This window comes from Hibiscus syriacus, unplaced genomic scaffold (assembly GCF_006381635.1).
Source record: "Hibiscus syriacus cultivar Baekdansim isolate YM2019G1 unplaced genomic scaffold, ASM638163v2 tig00110940_pilon, whole genome shotgun sequence".
Taxonomy (NCBI): Eukaryota; Viridiplantae; Streptophyta; class Magnoliopsida; order Malvales; family Malvaceae; genus Hibiscus; species Hibiscus syriacus.
The window spans coordinates 468,692-490,914 of record NW_024062923.1 but is presented as its reverse complement, the minus strand read 5'-3'; the positions used below and the strand labels follow the sequence as shown (position 1 = coordinate 490,914).

General features: G+C 36.8%; 4 protein-coding genes across 4 annotated transcripts; 2 read left to right on the top strand and 2 right to left on the bottom strand.

Annotated features, from left to right (window-relative positions):
- Positions 1–929: 929 nt before the first annotated feature.
- On the bottom strand, positions 930–4,323 carry LOC120147750. The gene is made up of 7 exons (XM_039161060.1): positions 4,051–4,323; positions 3,672–3,701; positions 3,050–3,148; positions 2,415–2,538; positions 1,395–1,695; positions 1,208–1,262; positions 930–1,069 (listed from the first exon to the last, which is right to left on the bottom strand). Exons 1-7 carry the CDS (start codon positions 4,207–4,209, stop codon positions 1,001–1,003), a joined length of 837 nt encoding a protein of 278 aa, XP_039016991.1. The 5' UTR covers positions 4,210–4,323; the 3' UTR covers positions 930–1,000.
- A 1,496-nt stretch (positions 4,324–5,819) lies between these two features.
- Positions 5,820–11,776, top strand: LOC120147751 (uncharacterized protein AH6.3-like). Its single transcript, XM_039161061.1, has 3 exons — positions 5,820–6,016; positions 11,002–11,156; positions 11,479–11,776. The coding sequence occupies exons 1-3, from the start codon at positions 5,926–5,928 to the stop codon at positions 11,752–11,754; spliced, it is 522 nt and encodes a 173-aa protein (XP_039016992.1). The 5' UTR covers positions 5,820–5,925; the 3' UTR covers positions 11,755–11,776.
- Positions 11,777–12,168: 392 nt separating this feature from the next.
- On the bottom strand, positions 12,169–14,010 carry LOC120147697 (WAT1-related protein At5g64700-like). Its single transcript, XM_039161007.1, has 7 exons — positions 13,780–14,010; positions 13,629–13,691; positions 13,418–13,534; positions 12,922–13,177; positions 12,664–12,822; positions 12,420–12,571; positions 12,169–12,334 (listed from the first exon to the last, which is right to left on the bottom strand). The coding sequence occupies exons 1-7, from the start codon at positions 13,992–13,994 to the stop codon at positions 12,184–12,186; spliced, it is 1,113 nt and encodes a 370-aa protein (XP_039016938.1). The 5' UTR covers positions 13,995–14,010; the 3' UTR covers positions 12,169–12,183.
- Positions 14,011–20,114: 6,104 nt separating this feature from the next.
- Positions 20,115–21,868, top strand: LOC120147696. Its single transcript, XM_039161006.1, has 3 exons — positions 20,115–20,896; positions 21,186–21,380; positions 21,653–21,868. Exons 1-3 carry the CDS (start codon positions 20,167–20,169, stop codon positions 21,832–21,834), a joined length of 1,107 nt encoding a protein of 368 aa, XP_039016937.1. The 5' UTR covers positions 20,115–20,166; the 3' UTR covers positions 21,835–21,868.
- Positions 21,869–22,223: the final 355 nt, after the last annotated feature.

Below are 22,223 nucleotides of genomic sequence, written 5' to 3'. Positions count from 1 at the left end.
AAGACGTCTGTGTGTCTTTCAAATGAACTTTTTCTTTTCTTTTAAATATTTTTTTAGTTATCAAAATTTTAAAAGTTACAAGACACGGATTAAACTTTTAATTGTGCTATAAAATGTGCATCATCCCTTATCTATTGTCAAATGATGATTTGACATGTTAAGCTAACAAGCGGTGAATATCTCATTTATTCTTTAAAACTATGATTGCAAATTTTATTGTGAAATTAATAGTTGCTGATTATATTTTGGGTTGAATAGTAATTACCATACAATATAGTTCAATGTTTATGGAATTTTAAAGTACTGATGGGCATGTCTAGGAAATTTTGAAAACCTACATAATTTGGATTGAAGTGTTTAGGGGAATCTGTTATCAGGAATAAACTCATTTTATACAATGTCGTTTTGTGTTAGTCATCTGCATTGTCATTTTGGTTAAGGACGACTGTATTCTAATTAACGAGTTATATTTTATAACTCGAACTTAAAAGCTTCTTAAATCAAATTGTTTGAGTTTCTATTAAATTTAATTATAAATATTCATAATATTACAATACTATTTGCTTTCAATTTAAATGGTCTTTTATAACTATACACAATACATAAATATTTTTTTATATATTTTTTCATAAATCATATACATATATCATACGGAGTCAAAAAACTCGACTCAAACTTAAAAATTAATCTTCTAAATACTAAAAAATATCGAGTTATTCGAATTAATAACTCGTTCGAGTCGAATTTTCCTCTCCCTTAATTTTGGTGTTAACGATGTGTCTCATTTTGTAGAATTGGGGGTAGAGAACCCTAATCTTAATCTTCTACGATCTTCACCTCTCCTCTAATTTCAGTTATATTTTGTTTTAGCTTGCATCAGAGCCAACCTGGGTGGGAGGAGAATTGCTTATGAAGATTACAATAAAATAAAATAAAATAATCCATAATTGTTGTAGCTATATTCCACTTGGAGCTTAAATTTTAAGGAACACCAGTAATCTCAGGCTAAAGCATGACATAATGATTTGTATGCAGCAGCACATGTTTTAAATTTCTCTTCAGCCATTGCCTGCATAAATATGTTGATATCATGCCACTTTTTGAACAAGAATAGGAAATGAAATCACAAGACAGATCGATGCCGCAGTAGATCGGTACGACTAAATCAACGGCATAAGCATTGTTCTCAAAAAGGATTATAACTAACCTGCGAAGGGCCTTGATGTTTATCAGGATGCCACTTTAAAGCTGATAAGCGGAAGCTGCAAGATGATTTTAATAATTTTAGAATACATGATTGAAGAGAAGGTAGAAAAAAAGAGAAACTGAAATTCGTCAAATATTTTAAAACACAGGCCTCTGACAACTAAAGTTAATGAAAACACTCTACTCACGCCTTTTTAACATCTTCTAGCTTTAAGCGGCAAGTTAGAGGTAGCCCAAGGATCACTCTATCAGAACATGATCCTACAGCATATGACTCATCCTCAGACTCACTTTCACTAGGAATCTCCTGCTCTTCTGTTCTTTGATTAGTCCTGTCCCATTTTTCTCTCCACTCAAATCCAAACTCCGAATTTCGGAAAGTAAAATCAGCCCTAAAAGACCAAGTATACCACTTGTTCCCAAATGCAGCTTCAAAAATTGTCTCGGGATTATCAAAGTCCTCCGAGAAACTCTGTCTTCTAAACCTTCCTGTGCAAGTAAAAGGACATCTCGTTTGTTAATAACATGAGGGCAAGCACTTGTAAAACGCTAGCACCTATCTGTTATGTGGATTTGGTTTTAACTTGGAAATGTAATTAGTTAGGTCTTAATCTATTATTGTCTCAAACAATTGGTTGACATCTCTTGTACTATACACAACATGAAGATTATATAAACAAAGCAAAGTTCTGACTTTACAAGCAAAGATAATTAAATTGTTTTTCTACATTATGACAAACTCTGCATTCTATCGAACAAGAAAAAGCCTTTTCACTGAGGGTCATGTGACTGTTAGAAAGCAGGAAAATTAATTCGCATTTCACTAATGATATTAGATGTTACGTTTACACACGAACCTACATTCAAATCCCCTTTCCATCCCTCGTCCTACTAAATTTTACCCAAAAGAAATAATGGAATGAGTAGTGATCATGTCAATAGTCTTAGACTGAGTTAATTACTTATTGTTTTGAAATAATAGATGGATGAACAAAACATAAGATCATACAAACAAAACTAGATAGTAGATACTAGCGTGCACAAGGAAACTCTAAAGTTATTTTATGAAAGCATGCAGATATTTAGGTCATCAAAATATACCCGCTGTGAAAATAGTATATAAAAGAGGCAATTGCGTTTTTTTTCTAAAAATCATTTAAAGAGAGAAAAGAGGGAAGTAATTATAGAAGAAGGAAGTTGCAGCTCACGTTTACTTTTTCTACGGTTAGATTTTGCAGCATGTCGTCCAGAAAACCTCGACCGATTCTTCTTAACAGAGACATCTGAATCCTGGCCTTCTTTTGCATCAAATTTCCTTATTGGACCTTCATCCTAGATAGAAACCAAAAGCAGGCGTATGTTCATTGCGTAATTTCAGGTACTAACGAAATGCATAAGCTCAATCTCCGGTATATAATGTAATTGATATGCAAGATAATGGTATTGGTCCCATACATTTGGGACCACAGGTTTACTTGGGAAATAAATGACATTTTAGGCTTAACAAAATGAGATCGAACTTGTCATTAGCCACTTCCGAAAGACAGCAAACTCACTATTTCAATGGCATAACTAAAATCATAAGTTTCTTCTATACTCGGAGCCTATTTGGATATTTCATAGAAATGTAGCACAGAATAAAATATTTGAGGCACGGCAATGCAAATAATGAAGAAACTGAAATCAGTTCCAAGGCATGCACTTATGCTGAAATACAAGAAATTTTCCAGCTCACTTTACTAGTTACAACTTCCATAATGTAAACAGTGCACGAGGAAGATGTAAATGAACACCTTCAATAAGGTATAGGCTCTAAATTAAACAAGAGTCCAGAAAAGTTTACCTGACATGAAATACGTGAGAAACGACCACTCAAAACAAAGTCTTTCAAAGCTCTCTTTGTTTCGGCACGCTTTTGACGTACTGCATATCTTTCTTCACTCTGCATTTAATATTTGAAATGCCAGAGAAGTTCTATTTTTGAAAACAACAACTGAAGCAAGAAAGTAAATTTACAGAGGAAGACAAACTGTTCATACAAAGCTACTTAGGAAGAAAGAAATTAACAAATAACAGTATCTTAACCTATTAACAGATAATGTCCATCATGTGGTCAATGGTAACATTCAAATTGATCATGTTAAATCAGTTCCTGAGATGCATTAGGTTTCTATTTGTACTAAATGATGACAGAAAAGTTCCCAGTCTAAGCAAAGAATAAACCTAGAAATCTGACGAGTACAGCCCAGTTGTCGGGACTTCGGACTTGCGTTTACTCTACTGAAAGGGAGATTTGAACACTGCTCTTAGAACACGAAGATAAAAGGCCAACAGATCGAGCCACAATGCCCGTCCTAGAATAACATCAATCTTAAGATACACCTATCTCATATAGTAGGGTCAAGACAGTTAAGAGATACATGTGAAAATGATTACACGAATAGAAAGCCTGCAAAGCTGCATACCTTAGTTGGCTGTTGAGTGCTTCTTTTATCCTGTAGAAACAGTGTAAATTGTCAAGCTTTCTTGGTAAAGTACAGATTTATCCTAATACCTAAACCGAAACTTTAATACATTACTAAAATCTAAAGCCCGATTCTATGCTGTTCTCAGGGGGGAAGAAGTAGAAATAATTGTTCACACAGATTATAAAAAACCCACCAAGCAGATATTCTTAATACATCTAATTTTGATATTAGCACAGTCAAGGGATCCCATCAATCTTTCCAGTAACAAAAATTCATGAACTTGCTATTCAATTGAAAATAAAAAATTCAAATTCAAGCTCACCCGTGGCATTTAAGACATAATAAATGAACCAAGGAGGAAATAAAAAAGACTCACAGAATTCCATTTTCTCTTCAGATTTTCACAGGTAAAAGGCGTGGAATGAAATAAACCGACATGGGTTGTAGCAGCAGTTGCTGATTGCTTTGCAGGTAAGAAAGCTGGAATCAACGAATTCTTGAGTAGAAAGATGTTTCGGCATCTGAAAATGTGCATAATTAGATAAAACAGGACCGAACCACCTGCCTCAAGAAACTGGGATCGCCGATCAAAGCTCTGGGGTTTTAAATGACAAAAATGATATTCTTTTCTATTTGTGAGAATGGCGGCATCGGTGGCCGGAGTAGGTAAACTGAATTGCAAAAACAGATTACAATAATCGTGTCATCAGCCCATTAGAACATATAAATATCTAAAGCCCAAACTAATAATAGAATAACAGATGATCCAACTGATTAATGGACTACTCCAATTGACTAGTAGATTTATCATCTAACATTCACTCTTTTTATTATTATATTTTTCCTTTTGATTTTCTAAAACATTTTATCGACGGTTGACGTGCAAATACCCGAACAAAGTACAAATGTTTTTGGTTTTATTATTATTCTTATTTAATTAAACAATTATATTTTCGCCCAAGAGTTAAATATTAGTCCATATGATCTATTAGAGTTAAATATATTATCTTATATCTGTCTCTCGATAATTGCTCACCATCATTTTCAACCGACTTCTGCTCTCATTCCTCATGTCTTCTCTCAAAAGATAATTTTTATCATTCAAAAAGTAGTCACTTACGGTAAATTTATTAGTTATGACCCTCCATCTACATTAAAATGTGTGAACTACTTACGATTCACAACTTAAATGTTACTATCATCAACGATAGCAAATCCAAAATATTTCTTGACGGTGAATAAATATATTTATTAACAACATAAAATCTTTATATATATATATATGTGTTTGTGTGTTTTTGAGAGAGAGGATATAGATAAAATTTCAAGATTAATAGGATTAATAAAACAAAAATTAATAAAATAAAATAAATTTCAAAATGAAAAACCGAATTTAATATCTACCCTAAATATCTCATGCATCCGCCACTTATCAACAAGAATAAAGTGAATTAATTAAACCGGCTTCATCAAAATCATCCAACTCTACTATTATGTTGTTTGCGTTAAATGATAGTTGAAAAAAAAGATTTATGTATTTATTTATTTTGCATGATAATTCACATTTTAAAAATAAGTAACGCGCATTAAATATAAACATGCAACAAAATCAAATCAGATTTGGTTAAAAAACATTTGAGATATATTGGATGAACTGAGAGATTATTAGAGACGGTCATTCTAATTGAAATTTTTTAATTTTATATAATTTATTTTTTAAATATTTTATTTTTAGTCTTTAATATAAAATGTTCGATTTGTTAAGAAATATAAACTTAAACTTGGGAGAAAAGGTTGACATGTCTCAGCCGATTCTATTACAACCTAATTCCATTAATGGCAAATGTTCCCTTATCCTTTGCAATTACAGGCATCAATGGCATAATCCAAGGAGCCGTTTACAAAGAAATAAAAAACCGTAGCCAACTCATGCTCCTCAAGTACTTCTTCCTTTGGTCCACCTTCCACAAATAAAATATTCTCTTAATCAACGCTACAACAACTTAGAGTGATCAAAAGCTTTACAGCTTGAGCCACCTGTTTTTCTCATTATTATTGCAAATTCCTTGGAGCATAGTTAAATATGTCGATTAGCTTCCGTTGTCGGTTTATGTGCAATTTGCAGTATATTTATAGGAAGCCAACCAGCCTTGACATACTTGCTTTCCTTAATTTTCCCTAGATTTCTCCTCTTTCTTTCTTCTTTAAAGATAATATATAGCCTCTCTCCGGTTACTAAAGCTGAGGAAATATGGGAGGTTGCGCCACCAAACCTAAGGTTTTAATGGCTGACGACCGCAGTATCCCGGCACCGCCTCCCGAGCCGACGAAAGAAGCCGTTGCGGCGTGTTAGCTGAGTCAGTAACAGTTTGTAGACTGTTAGTTGTTAGCTGATCAGTTAGTTTGTTAGTGGTTGTTGGCTTGTTCATGTTGACAGTAACTGCTTCTTAGCAGTGTATAAATACCTTGTAAACATGTGGCTTGAATATGCATCTTGATCATTGAATATACTTGAGTTTTCTTGAAACTGATACATCTCGTTATGGTATCAGTCGCTGGTGGTTCTGGGTGAGTTCGAGGAATTCCTTTCTCTCCGCTGCTCGTGAATATCTTTGTGTCTCATTCGTGATATGGAACTTCAGCTTGGGTGTGCGAAGAACTTCTCGAACAAGAAGGTCAACATCGTTCTTGATGAGACCAATTTCTTGCTCTGGAAGCAGCAGGTTCTCTTAACCATCAGAAGCCATCGCCTTGAACGACTCTTAACTGGAGCGTTACTGCCTCCCAGAAACTGTAGTTGATGAGAATGGTGAGGAACGTGTTAATGACAGTTATGAAGAGTTCGTTGCTCAGGACAGTGCTGTTGCTTATTGGCTTCTATCGACCATCAATCCCCAGCTTCTTCCTCAATTTGTAGGAGCAGAAACTGTTGCAGCAGTTTGGCGAACGGTGTTACAGTTCTTTGCAAACAGGTCCACAACAGCGTTAATGAACCTCCATTATAAACTCCACTCGTTGAAGAAAGGTGGCGACAGTATGCGCACATACCTCACACGAGTCAAAGAGGTGTGCATTCCCTGAATCGTCTTTTGCTGATCCATAACTTTCGGTTGTTACACATGTAAACTCTTCATCATATCTGTGCCAGCATCGATCAACCAAGTGACCAAGCTTGCCACAGAGTTGGCATTGCAACTTGGTTCGCCCACGCCCCCTGCCTTGATTTCTCACATTAGATCCATGTCGAACACATTGTTACGATCTTGAAAGGCTTGCCACGCGAATACCAGCCATTCATGGCCATCATAACGACAATGAAAGAAACGTTGTCCCTTGACAACATCTACACTATGTTGATGGATGCCGAATCTCAGTTGGCAGGATTTGATGAGCAAGTTGAGCTACTTCCTGCCAGTGCGAATGTAGCTCAGGGCAGTATCAGTCGTGGGCCCTTCAATTCTTCTAATCATCAAGATTCCAGGACAAATCGCTCTGCTAATGGATCTAATGTGAGAAATCAAGGCAGGGGGCGTGGGCGAACCAAGTTGCAATGCCAACTCTGTGGCAAGCTTGGTCACTTGGTTGATCGATGCTGGCACAGATATGATGAAGAGTTTACATGTGTAACAACCGAAAGTTATGGATCAGCAAAAGACGATTCAGGGAATGCACGTTATGCCTCTGGGAAAGCTAACTCAAGCTGTGAATGTTGTTCTAAAGGATGCTTGGGTGCACCCTCTTCCAGCATGTAACCACAAGCCAATGTTGTCACTGCCACTGCTGATCGATGGGTAGTGGACTCAGGGGCCACTCACCATGTTACCCCCGATGCCTCCAACATGGTTACTCAAACCGACTTCCTTGGACCAGGTAAGCTTACGGTAGGTAATGGAGTAACTCTTGACATTGATAAGATTGGCAAAGCTGTTATTCCTTCTACTACTCGTGTGTTATTATTGAATAATCTGTTACATGTTCCCCAAATAACCAAAAATCTCCTCTCGGTCTCCAAGCTTGCTAGAGATAACGGTGTCTTTCTTGAGTTCCATGCCAAGAAATGCTTTGTACGTGATGAAGCAACTAAACAAATTTTGTTGAGTGGAGAAGAAATAGATGGCTTGTACTCTTTTCAGAAAACTAGTGCAGCAGTAAGAGGAGATATTAACGTAGCGTCAAAGCCTTTGCAAGATGAAGAGTTATGGCATAGGCGATTGGGTCATCCCTCCTTTGAAATGTTGAACAAAGTAGCAAAGCTAATTGATGTAAAGCTCTCCTTTGATGTAAACAAAGTTTGCTCTGCCTGTCATGTGGGCAAGAGTCACAAACAACCGTTTGCTCAATCCAATACAGAATACAGTTTTCCATTTCAGCTTGTTCACACTGATTTATGGGGGCCTCCTCATGTTGCTTCAAATGGATTTAGATATTACATATCCTTTGTTGATGCCTTTACACGCTATACGTGGATTTATTTGCTTCGCACAAAGTCACAAACAACTATGGCTTTTCAACTGTTTCAGAAAATGGTCCATACACAATTTGGAATGACTATCAAGGCAGTCCAAAGTGACTGGGGTGGGGAATTTCGACCTTTTGCTGACATCCTGGCGAGTGCTGGTATTACTCACAGGTTAACCTGCCCTCATACGTCCGAACAAAACGGCAAGGTTGAAAGAATACATCGCCACCTAGTTGAATTGGCATTGGTTCTACTATCCCAAGCCTCGATGCCTGTAACATTCTGGGCTTATGCCATTGTCGCAGCGGTTGGTCTCGTGAACAAGCTCCCAACAAAAGTGCTGCAAGGAATTTCTCCCTTTGAAAAACTCTATGGCATGCAACCAGACTGGAAGTTGCTCAAAGTCTTTGGATGTCTTTGCTTTCCCCATCTTCGACCATTCCAAAGACATAAACTAGACTTTCGGTCTCAGCCCTGCACGTTTTTGGGTGTTAGTCCACAACACAAAGGCTTTCAGTGCTTAGCTCGGGATGGGCGAGTTTATATCTCCAGGCACGTGGTGTTCAATGAATGGCACTTCCCTTTTAAAGAAAGGCTCGATGACTCGAATTCCATTGCTCAACGCTCATACTACCCTCAGGAACTCGACATTGTGTCCAATGTCAAACAATTGGTGAACATACAATGTGACAATGATAAAAGTCTGCATGGATCATTTAGTGGTGAATCACAACCACATGAAGATAATAGCAATGTGCATGTTGATGAGGCACACACTGGTACAGACTTAGGAACTCATGATGATGATAATGGTGAACCTGATGAGAACGTACAAAACAGTCTTGAGCAACATATAAGTAACAGCGGCCATAGTGACTCACAGTTAAGTCAATCTGATCAGCACTCGGTACAGCTAAACAGTGAAGAAGAGCATGTTGATGAGGCACACACTGGTACAGACTTAGGAACTCATGATGATAGTGGTTGTAGACAAGAAGTTACAGAAAAGTCTGCACCACGACAAATACAGAACGCACATCCTATGCTGACAAGGAGTAAGTGTGGAATCTTTAAACCAAAAGCTTTCTCTAGTTTTTTTTATGATGATGTTCCCACAAGTATTCAGGAGGCACTCCAATCTTCAGAATGGAAGTGTGCTGTTCAAGCAGAAATTGAGGCGTTGGAAAGAAATGAGACATGGTCTCTAGTTAAACTGCCACCTGGGAGAACGACAGTTGGCTGCAAATGGCTCTTTAAGGTTAAACGTAACCCCGACGGCTCTGTTCATCGTTACAAAGCCCGTTTAGTGGCCAAAGGCTTCACTCAAGTGCCTGGTCACGACTTTTGTGAAACTTTTAGCCCAGTGGTCAGGTTCTCCATGGTTAATGTCATCCTTACCTTGGCAGTTTCCAATGACTGGGAGCTGAGGCATATAGACATAAATAATGCGTTCCTTAATGGTGATCTTAAAGAGGATGTCTTCATGCAGCAACCTCCAGGATTCGAGCAGCTAGCTGATGATGGCTCGACCTTGGTTTGCAAGTTACAAAAGGCATTATACGGATTAAAACAAGCACCCCGAAACTGGCATTCCAAGCTGAAGGAAGCCTTGTTGGAAATTGGCTTTCAAGTTTCCCGAGCGGATCCATCCTTGTTTTTTAAAAACAGTGGCAGTAGTCGTGTGTATCTGCTAGTGTATGTGGACGACATATTAATCACGGGAGGGTCTTCTCATGGCATTAAAGCTGTTGTTGACATGCTGCAAGGGAAGTTCTCTCTTAAAGACTTGGGAGTACTAAGTTACTTCCTGGGAATTGAAGTATTAAGGAGTAGTAGGTCTCTTGTCCTTAGCCAAAAGAAATTTGCCTTAGAGTTGCTAGAAAAGGCTGGTATGAAAACTGCGGCTATGTGTTCCACACCCATGACTTCAGCATGCAAATTGTCGCGCGAAGAAGGAGAGCTGCTTGAGAATGCAAGCGAGTACAGAAGCATTGTTGGATCACTGCTTTATCTTTGTCACACTCGACCTGACTTGTCGTTGAGTGTAGGAAAAGTTGCGCAATTCATGCATGCACCCCGAGTGACACATTTTGCTGCTGTAAAGAGAATTCTTAGGTACCTGGCAGGTACGGTGAACTATGGGCTACTATTTTCACCATCTGACAACAAAGCATTGGTCTTAGCCTTTGCTGATGCAGACTGGGGTGTCAATCTGGATGATCGAAGATCAGTATCGGGCTATGGAGTATTCATTGGCAAGTGCCTTGTTGCGTGGAGTTCTAAGAAGCAACGATCGGTGTCAAGGTCAACCATGGAGGCTGAATATAAGAGTGTTGCTGATGCTGCAGCTGAAGTCACATGGATTAACACCTTGTTAACTGATCTTGGTGTTCAACAGCAAGGTAAGTCGGTAATTTGGTGTGACAACACGAGTGCAGTGGCCATGAGTGCCAACCCAATTTATCACGCGCAGTCCAAGCATGTTGAATTGGATGTGCATTTTGTAAGGGAAAAGGTTGCTGCTGGGCATATTTGTGTTAATTGCGTGCCTGCTGCACACCAAGTGGCGGATGGCCTCACTAAACCGCTGTCAAAAGAAGCATTTGAGGAGTTTCGAGACAAAGTTTGTGTTGTGCTGCGATGAAGGAATGAAGGTGAAGATGCAGGGAGAATGTTAGCTGAGTCAGTAACAGTTTGTAGACTGTTAGTTGTTAGCTGATCAGTTAGTTTGTTAGTGGTTGTTGGCTTGTTCATGTTAACAGTAACTGCTTCTTAGCAGTGTATAAATACCTTGTAAACATGTGGCTTGAATATGCATCTTGATCATTGAATATACTTGAGTTTTCTTGAAACTGATACATCTCGTTACGGCGGAGGGTGTGGATGTCGCTGCTGAAAAAGGCGATCAAAAGACGGAAGATGATGTTGGTGGTGAGGATGTTAAGAGCAAGGATGTTGATGAGGCTAATAAGGTCGATGATGAAGCGAGCAAGCCACAATCTCTTGGTAACTTGTTGAACCAGGTACAACTTTCTGCGACTCCATGACTATGTTGTACACGTTTTAAAGCATTTGACTGGGATGATGGGATCTTTCATTTGAATATAATTTCATTTGCAATATGTTGGCTGTTTTACTGAATTATGACTGGTTCATGTGGGTCGTTTGGTTGATGAGAAAGTGAAATTGAAGGGAAAGATTCAAAATAATAATAATAATAATAATAATTCCACGTATGTTTTCCTGTTGATTTTGTATTATCAATCAAGATTCGAAGCACGAGATTGACGGGGGAACAAAAGAAGGGATATTTTTCAATGTGCTTTCCCTATGTCCTTTTTGCAGAATGAAAAGAAGAGTGCAGCTGAGACCGAGACCAATAACAACACGCCATCGGAGCCAACGAAAACCGAACCACTAGAACCAGTGGATCAAGAACCAATCGAGGAGAAGAAGCCGACTGAGCCAATCGAGTCGGCCAAGGAGCCAGAGCCTTTGTCTGTTGAACCCGAAGCAGCATCAGAGGCAACAGCAACCGTGGATGTGGCTGAGACGGAAAAGAAAGAAACATCAGCAGCGGCAGCTGAAAGTGAAGAACGGAAGACTGAAGTAGCAAAGTGAAGTGTTTGTGTGATAAAAACACATTTTTCTTTATGTTATAGAAATCAAGTTGTTCACTTGGTTTACGGCTTCTATGTGACTTATGTTTGTTGCTCTGGAAGTTCATTTTTCGTTCATCTGAGTTTGTGTTTTCTATATATTTTTTCTACTCATTCACAGTGACATGTGTTTCTTTCAGGTTCGATCCAGATTCGAGTTTAATTTCGGACAACACTTCCTTTTGTAATCAAATATATATGGAAAATCATATTTATATTTGATAATCTAAAAAAATGATATTTTAGATCATACAAATTCAATACAAAATCTAATGTATCAGTTCGGAAGCTATATATATTCTCCAAAATGATTTTAATTAAGAAGATGCTAATGGTTGCCTCGAGCCTTCCTCTTCCATGATTTCAGAACTAAATAACAATGTGATGCAATTCATGAGGCGCCCACCACTTTCAACTCTGTGCAGCCTTTGTCCACATGATGTGCTGGTAAACAATTTTCATCATCCATCATTCTTTGCTCTTTTGTTTTCCCCCACAACACACTATATAGCCCTGCGATGAGTAAAACCCCACCTAAAAGACTGCACAAATTTCACAAACATTAATTAACTCAGCTTCACAATTTAGATGGATTCTAATAAGTAGAAAAGAGAGAGAAAATCTGACCTTCCTGCAGTTATGAACTGACATAAGAGAACTGCAGAACAGAAGATTGTGAATATGAGATTCAATGGTGTGGACATGGCCAAGAACACTGGCCCCTTCGCCTCAATAACCCATGCTTGTAGGTAATATGTCACGCCTGTCACCACTATCCCCTGCACAATCCTACCAAACGTTTCATCCCATATATCGTTGGACGGCTTTTATATATATATATATAAAAGAAAGGGTCGAAGCAGATGTTTACACAATAGGCTACTGCAAGGAGTCTAAGATTCCACCCCAGTCTCCATTGGTAAGGGTCTCGTTCCAAGCCAATAGCAATAGCAAATGATTGGAATGTGCTCAAAAGGCATTGAAGAGCTGTGAAGAGAAGTTTCGAATGGTAGTTCTTCAAAACCAGACCCTGTTTCACAAACAAATAGGTTTTTAATCATCTGACCGAATATTAGTACAGTTTTATCGTATATTGCATGTACATTGATAAAGGTAAATGGTCGGCTACCTGTAGAACGAGCCATAAGCCCCAACAAGTGTTGGAAAGCAACATGAGGAGACAGCCCTTTATCCATGCCTCGCCAACGGAGGATGTTGGGCTTGGAAGTGTCGGGCTATGGTGGTGACCGAACAGGTGATGGAGGCAAAAGAGTTTGAAATGGGGACCCTTGTAGAAGGCAAGGGTCAATGCACCAGCCAAACATATTAGTATACCTACAAGCTTTGCAAGCCCAGCAATCGTTTTCAGTCTCAATGCCTCCATTCTGTCATATTCAAATCTCATTAATAGATTAATCTGAATCAATTTAGATCTTACGTTAACAGATTTAAATTATTTACCAAAATACACAAATTTTGAAACTTGTCAATTAAGTTATTCACGGATATTACTCAAAAAAAGGGGGGGGAAGTTAATACACACACAAAATAATTGATGGCAACCAAAAAGAAAGAAAAAGGAAAAGATGGTGCAAAAATGTCTAAGAAATAGACTAATATTTTACCTTAGTAACACAGCAATGAAAAAAGTGATAACGGGCAGGCAATTCGTTGTTGCCGCAGCTAAAGTTGCAGATGTATAAACCAGGGCGACTCCATTGATATCCAAGCTCAAAGTTATCCTAAAGTATTTTCCACAACACATAAACCATAACCCTAAATCCGAAACTTGAACCCTATGCATGTATAAATGATGATAACTCCAAGTAGACTTACCCGATTAATGATAGCATAAAAATCTTGCAGAAAGTCCCTAATGATAGAGGTGGCGCAGTTCTCCTAATTCAGTTTGGGAAGAAAATAATAATTATATCTTTTTTGTCAAAGAAAATTGAAGAAATTATACACCTGAAGAAATTTATCTTACCACTCGAATAACAAGGCGAGAGGGATCAGTAAAACGGTAGCAGCAGCTTGCCTGTAGAAAACGAAGATGAAATTGTTCATACCGCCATCGAATGCAGCCTTGGACACCAAGAACATGCCTGCGTAAATGCATTGTACGAGAATTACTGCAAGATAGGGCTTCTTTTTCTCCATTTTCTTTTCTTGTTGAAGAAAGTTTTGGAACTTCAAGTGCATGCAACAATGGAAGATCAAGGGTTTATATATAGGTTGAAGACTGTGAGAATGGGCGATAGAAAGTAATATAATGCCCATTGAAAATATGGGAAATGTGAGGAACTGGAATTAATATTTACTTAGGCAGAATGTAATTAGTATATTATAAAAGATTATCTTAAAATGATTTTTAAGTAATATTTATAAACTTTCGTTGTCCAAAGCCTCGAAAGCAACGATTGCTTCTTTGTAACGAGACGTGTTGAAGTTAGTAGGGTCTGCTTTTGGCGAAGGGACCACCAAAAGTCATTAGTCATGATTGATGGCTGCAATTGTTTCAAGATTGGGTTAATTTTACTGTGAGTAGGGTAGGAATGCCCAAGATATGGCAGCTTAATATACGCACGAAATGTATTATTTGAAATGTTAATATTTTTTTAATATTTTTGATAAAGTATTACGTAAAGTATTATTTTTTTATCGAAAAAGTTAATATTTGACGTTATCTAAAATATTATTTTTTTATCGAAAATTAAGGTGTGAAATTAACATTTTCGGTATAAAAAATAATATTTCAAGTGGCGTTTTACCGAAAATGCTAAAAAATATTAATATTTCTGGTAACGTCTTTCTTTAGCCGTATATTAGGTTGACTTACGCCATAACTACCTAGGTAGGGTATGTATAATTAATATTGCTTAAAAGAAATTAAAGCATGATATTAAAATTTAAAATATGATATAACATTTATATAAAATGATTGACTAATGTATGAGATTTTAAATAAATTTAAACTAGTTAAGCGACTTTTAGTATGAGAGAATGTTTTATCTTTAGAGGTCTCGAGTTCGAGCATTTGAGTCTTCAAAGTGTGTGCATTGGGGTATAAATGAATATAACATTCGGTGAACTATTCGTAAATCATTTGTATAATGTTCATTTATGTTCGTTTGTTAAGCTAAGTAAACGAGTATGAACAAAATATTCTTTGTTCATTTAATAAACGAACAAACATGAACATAGTATGGACTCATTCGTTTATGTTCACGAACAATGTTATTTATTGACTCGGTCATTTATGTTCATGAACATTGTCGTTTATTGACTCGTTTATAAGCTCTTTTAGAAGCTCGTTTTCTTTTTATTTTTTTTTACTTTTTAAATATTTGTAAATATAGGGACTAAATTGAATACATGATGAACTTTGATGTTTAAGCTATAAAACTTAAGGAGTTTAAGTACCACTGACATAATTTTATCATTTTTTAACTTGCAAATGAATATGTTCGTGAATGCTATACCTACGAACGCAAACACATTATAAATAAATAAGTGAACATTAACACGATATAAAAAATTTAAACGAACATGAACACCTTAAAAAATAGACAAACGAACGCAAACATAGTCTTGTTCATTCAAGTTCGATTAATTTACACCTATATATGTACGTTTTCAATGATGGAGAAAGATTTTGAACATAATTATCCCTTAAAAAGAAATAAAAAATGGTAAAATTAAGCCATTTAATCATGACCATGATTATCCCTCAAATCAAACTTAATTACTCAACAAAACAATGGGAAGCCGTTACACTAAATTAAGCCGTCCCAAATTTAATTACTCAAACATATTTTTCTTAACATCGGCAATCCGTTACCCTAAATTAAGGCATCTCAGTATGGAACTGTTGATGTGTCATTCCCGACACCAACTTTATTATGAGACAGATATGGTCTTAGCATGCACCTATGGAATTTTAAGCTGGATTTTTGGAATGGTACATTAAAAAGAAAGGTCCATTAATAATTTAGATATGATTATCTGTTCCAATAAATGGTCAAATTCGTATCAAAATCTTAGATACGTAAAACTGATGCGTCGTTTTGATTGTCCCAATCACCCTTTAATGACGGACCACTCTTCCCCTTAATCATCCAATAATTTTGCTACTGTACTATTTTTCAATTATACAGACTTCAAACACCAAGATTTTAATTTATTTCAACTTCAGCTTTATTAATTAAAAATAAATTTATTTTTAATGGTTTCTAATCTAAATAAAGTAAGGATTAAAAATTATTTACTTCTTTTTCATTTAACCTCTTTTCAACCCCTAATAATAATAAAAAGAACTGTTTTGAACCCACCATCACTCACTTTGAAACATCTGTGCATATTTAATATGTAGAGCCATAAGATTGCTCAATAATAATGTTTGAGACAATAGAGATTCTAACATAAAGGTAAATCTCATTTTAATTAATAATCTACATTATATGTCTTGTTTCGAGACATGTTTTCAATTAGGTAAATTTCATCTCATGGTGTTTTTCCCACCAATAACAGTATTTCTCGTCTATTTGATTTTTTTATTTGAATAAATTTTCAAAGTGTTTTGAGTTTAAAATATTAATGAAATAAATCTTTAATCTTTTTATTGGTATTTTATTTTCGTTCTTATTTTTTTAACAAAATCATATTTAAATGACTCATTTTTTGTTCTAAAGTTCTTTTTAATACCATAGTTCTAAGGTTTTTTTGTATTGGTTCAAATTTTGATTAATAATTAAGTTAGATTTTTGTGTAATTCTAAGAGTTGAAGATTACTTAATGATTACATTTATTAGATAAAATTTCTTATGAAAAAATATTTTTTGATGATCAAATATTTGAATTTATAAATATATATATATATATATATATATATATATATAACTCATTGTGTCATCTCTGTAACTTTTTAGATCCTTTATAATGCATTATTAACTTTAAAGCATTAAAACGAGTATACTGTTAAGGTGAAATAAGCAAGTTGAGTACTTGAAAAAAGATTGAATAAATATTCTTTTTAGAACTTACAGCTTGAATTTTGTTTGACCTCATAAAATTGTTGCATTAAAACGACTGCTCGATTCTAGCATTAATGTTATGAAAATGGCATTACAATACATTTCCTATCTTCTTCTTATCTTCAAAGTGTGCTTTTGTTCTTGTATCTTGTTAAATCTTAGAAAAGGAAGATTGGTTTCACCAAATCCACAGATTAAAAAAGAAACAAAGTACATGGCGTCTTTCAAGTAAGGTCTTGTTTCCTTTTCCTTTTTGTTGCTTTTCCATGCAACGAGTTGAACCAAAGATTACTTTTCCATGCAATAAGTTGAACCGTAGTTTTCTTTTTTGTGAGCGCATGAATTCTCCATGACGAAATTTGCATGGTCGAACAGCAAAAGTAAGGCTTTCATGCACTGATCTGTTTTTATCAGTTAATTGATATCAAAACTGTCGCTATTGCTTTGACGGCCCTTAGCCATACGGATTGATGCTAAAGTTGTTCATGAACCGCATTATTAATCTTTCTTTAGGGGCTAGGGCCATTTAATCCTCTAATTAACACTTTGCTTTTTGATCACCAAGTGCAAGTCTGATTATCTAATTAGGGTTTAGAGATTATATTTAGATCTTAGGGTTTAGGGTTTAAAATATTATAACAAGCTCCAAGAAGAAGAATTGGATGTGTGTTTCATGTCAAATGAAAAGGATGTTCGCTACTCATAAAGCACGAGGTTGGTTGGATAGATCAATAAATAAAGCAGTCTAAACCCTAAAAGGTTAATTCCCGTGGGTTGATATTGTTAGATACGCACATATTTATGGTTTGGTAGGGCTTTCTTTAATTTGGAGCACGTTGATTATGAGAAATGCAAAAGATAGTTAGGCACAAAATTGATAGGAAGTAGAGACGTACCTAAAAATTTATGTTAAGAGATATAAATTTTTAAAATTTTAAGAAAGTTGAATTTATAAAATATATTTAAAATATATTATAATTTAATTTTTTTAATAAAAACGATTGTCCCTACACTCTCGATCCATTTTTTTATAGGATATATCAACATATTAGCAAAAGGTAAAAAGAAAAGGAGGTCTCAACGAGTAACCCACCGGCTCTTGATCATTGTCATATGACTCGATCATTACTAGAAAGCGGAAAGAATGGGCATCCAGTGCAGCACAAATTCTGTAGCGACTGGCTATAGTATAGATAATGATAAACACAATTTTTTTAATTAAAAATGATAAAATTTTAGAATTTTAGGAAAATAAATTTTCAGTTAAAAGTACAAAAAAATATCTAAAATATATACTAATTTAAAATTTTCTAAAAACGATTATCTCAACATATCCTCTTTCTCTTCATTTCATCCCTGAGATAAGTACGAATAACGTTGCACCCTAACACCAAATCACCCCTTAGAAAACGCAAGCCTACAATAAGTGTTATTCATTATATAAGTAATGCAAAACATTAGACTTTTAGCCTTACCAACTTATGGATTTCTGGCCGTTGGATGAAAGAAATCTGAAATCCCTTATTTACCCTTCGAATTTTCAAGCTAGCACCAAATTTCCTTCCCAATGTACGGTACAGACATTGGGTACACATGGTATAACATGAAAAAAAAACTAAATTATTACACGTGTTTAAAAAATAATTTATCAAAACATAAAAGGAATTAGTATAAATTTAAATTTAATATTAGAAAGATGAGTAAATGCTTCCTATCCTTCCTACCCTTTCCTTCCTTACTAATAATTATGTTTTTATCAAAACATAAAAAATAATTATGCCATGGTACAATCGACCATACTTTCCCAGCTCTCTTAGGTATCCTTCCTATCCTTTCCTTCCTTACTACTGTACCATGAACTGAGGGTTTCCAATAACGGGCTGTCTCTCCTGTCTACTCCTAGCTTCCGTTGTGCTCGTGATCGCTCTGATATTGAGATTTCCCCTTCGGAATCCAAAGTTTCGTCACCCCGGAGAGATGGTTCATAGTCAAGACATGCAATCTTTGTTCTACTTCCTTTCTATTTGAACTTGTGTTCGAAACTGAGCTTAGTTCATTCCATGTAGAGTTGAATCATCATCACCAGTTATCGATGCATCATGCAATGCACAAGCTGTCTTCCCTACTGCATGATTGGTATTTTCTCGAATGTTAGGAATAGCAGTTTCCAGGCCTGAATTTCCTGGAACCGTACCTGCAGGAGTTATAAAAGTTGAGTTGATTTTAACCCCGGGCATTATCTCCAGAAGAGAAGACAACTTTTGGTAACCAAGTCTTTGTATATTGAGAGAATAACCATACCTCAAGAGGAACAAATTCTTGAAATTGCTGATGTTGTATCCTTCATGGTGTTCCTTTAGTATCTCTTTCACAAGTTTTCCAGTCTGCCAGTATGTCATATGGAGAGATCTCTCATTGATGACGGTAGATGAAACTCCAAAATGAGAAGCATTCTGCAATTCCTTTTTCTCCTTCATGTTTTGGCTGCAAGTTTGCCTCTGATGGAGTGCTCATAAAGATTGGTCTCGACCCTTTTGCAGCGAGCGAATGTCCCAAATCCGGACTCTTGTCAACAGCCCTACCGATCTTGAAAGGATTCATTCGGGAGGGGCATTCTTCAATCCATTTCTTATCAGAGTTTAACAAATTAACCAATTGAAGAAGGTCGCTGTTAGTAAGAGATCTGAGAGCCAATGGCCCTCTCTCCCGCAAACTTTCTGCCATCTCTTCCCTGCAAACGTTTATAAAAAATGCAAATCTTGTTTAAAACTCCTCCGCATTTTAAGTTGGAACTCAGATTTCCAATCTAATATATTGATTCCAACACTGCATCAAATTTTCAATTGCAAAAACATTTTTCGAGAACTGTTTAATCTCCTTATATATAAGTTAGATCTTTTGCATGTAAATACACAATCCTCGTCAAACAACAAACAAACGGACAAAAAACAAGATCTCCTGAAGAACTAAAAGTTGAATAGAAAAAAGGGAAAGATCCCAAGTTAATCCTTTCTGTAAAATAAAAATGAGCATATACAAAATACTAACAATATAAACAAATTAACAACCACTGTATCTGTATATGACAAAAATCAGCGAGTCTGTGTAGTTCAACAAGTTAGTAGAAGTCAATGCTATTCCGGATTCCATCACGAAAGAAGGCACACGTATAAAACAAATGTAAACTAGAGAATTAGCAACCAAACAAAAAAACACCGCTGGCCATAACAAGATTCAAGATCATGACAACTCCTATACAATCACCTGCACCCGATAACCCAATACTTCCAAATGGCAAATGCCAAGAAACTAAGAAATCCACCCGCCAAAACTAACAGAAAATGAAAATCCTTTCCTCCAAGCCAGCAAGCGTAATCCTTCTTCTCCTCCTCGCCGCCGCCGCCACCACCGCCGGCTTAACCATCAAAGAACTGGACGCCGCCCTCTTAGCCCTCCAATCAAGAGGCTATACCCTCTTCCCCAACGCCATAACCACCTCCGATCTCCAAGTCCGCCTCCTCTCGTCCCAAAACTCTTCCATATTCACCCTCTTTGCACCGCCGGATTCCCTCCTCTTCTCCCTCGATCTCCTCTCCTCCGCCCGCCTCTACACCTTCTCTCTCTTCCTCCACGTGTCCCCGCATTTCCTTTCCTCCTCGGACCTCCTCGCCCTCCCTCGCCCCGGATTCATCGACACCCTCTTCCCTAACCGTCGACTCTTTGTGGAACGTGCTATGTCCACCCGCAACGGCTCCGCCTTGCTAACCGTTACAGTCGATGGGGTAATGGTCTCAGTCCCGGATCTTTTCATTGGGTCCAACCTTGCTGTCCACGGACTCGATGGGATTCTTGTTGCAAGATACGGGTCCTTGATTAGTGAAGGTAGTGATACCAACACTGACACTGCTATTGCAGAGCCGCCCAAGTTTTCTTATCAAACCTCGCCGGCCAACCCACCGGAGATTTCGCCTCCGACGGGGAGTGGGGATTTGGAGATGGTGACTGTTGGGACGCGAATCAAGAAAGATAAGGAGGTTTTCCATGGCGACACCACTATGAGAACTAAACACGGTACTTTTTCCTAATTTCATGTTTAATGTTCATGATTTTCCAATGACTTAGTAATACCGTGGTGTATTTCATGGTTTCTATGGCACATTAGTACTGCATTTTCATATTCAATGCTGCATCTTACGTATGTATTGCTGAATGATTTTATTTTATTTTTCATATATTTGGAGAATTATATTTGATATTCATTTCGAATATAAGTTGAAGATATATGAATATTAGACATGAATAAGTAAAAAAATGAAGAGTCGGTGCAATGTGTAATGATACGGGTCCTTGGTTGGTGAAGGTAGTGACACTTCTACTGCTGAGCCACCCAAGTTTTCTCATCAGACCTATGTTTCGCCAGCCAACCCACCGGAGAGTTTGCCGCCATTGCGGAGTGGGGCACCAGAGATGATGACAGTCGGAACACGAATCAGGAAATATAAGGGGGCGTCCCATGGTAATCATGATCGTGGCACTACAATGAGAACTAAACACGGTACGTTTTCCTGTTTAAACGTGTTGAGTGATTGGATACAGAATACAGATCAAGTTACTTCATTTTGTTTCTTTGATGCCGAGGGTATTCCAATGAGTTCTGGTTTGTTTCAGAGCTTTAATACTGTAAATCTGAGTTATATGTAATGTGGCAATGGCTGCTGCAAACCTGAAGGCTATAGTAGAGTTAGTTAACACGGATTAGACCAAATTGAAGTTAAAAGATTAATGTCCCAGATAAGCTTTAATTATACGGATCCTTGGTTAGTGAAGGTAGTGACACTGCTATTGCTGAGCCACCCAAGTTTTCTCATCAAACCTATGTTCTGCCGGCCAACCCAATGGAGAGTTTGCCACCAACAGGGAGTGAGGCACCAGAGATTGTGATGGTCGGAACACGAATCAGGAAAGATAAGGGGCTTCCCGTGGTAATGATGATCGAGGCACTTCGATGAGAACTAAACATAGTTCATTTTCCGGTTTAAACGTGTTGACTGATTGGATGTAGATCAAGTTACTTCATTGATTTCTTGGATGCCAAGGACATTTTTCTGGAATTATTGATGATGGTTTGTTTCAGTGTTTTAATACTGTAAACCTTTGAAGTTGTTGGTAAATGAAGTTCATGAATTTCCATTTATATAGTGATTCTTGTTCATGAACTTTATCCCTCTTTTATCTGCGATTGAACTATAGATGTATTGAAAGAGTATTATTAGTATATTGATATACATAGGCTCACTGATTTTACACATCCATGGTCCAATGATTTAGTACACATACTCACATGCGACTATGCATCTTAAGTAGGTAATGTGTGACGTGGCAATGGCTGTTGCAAGCC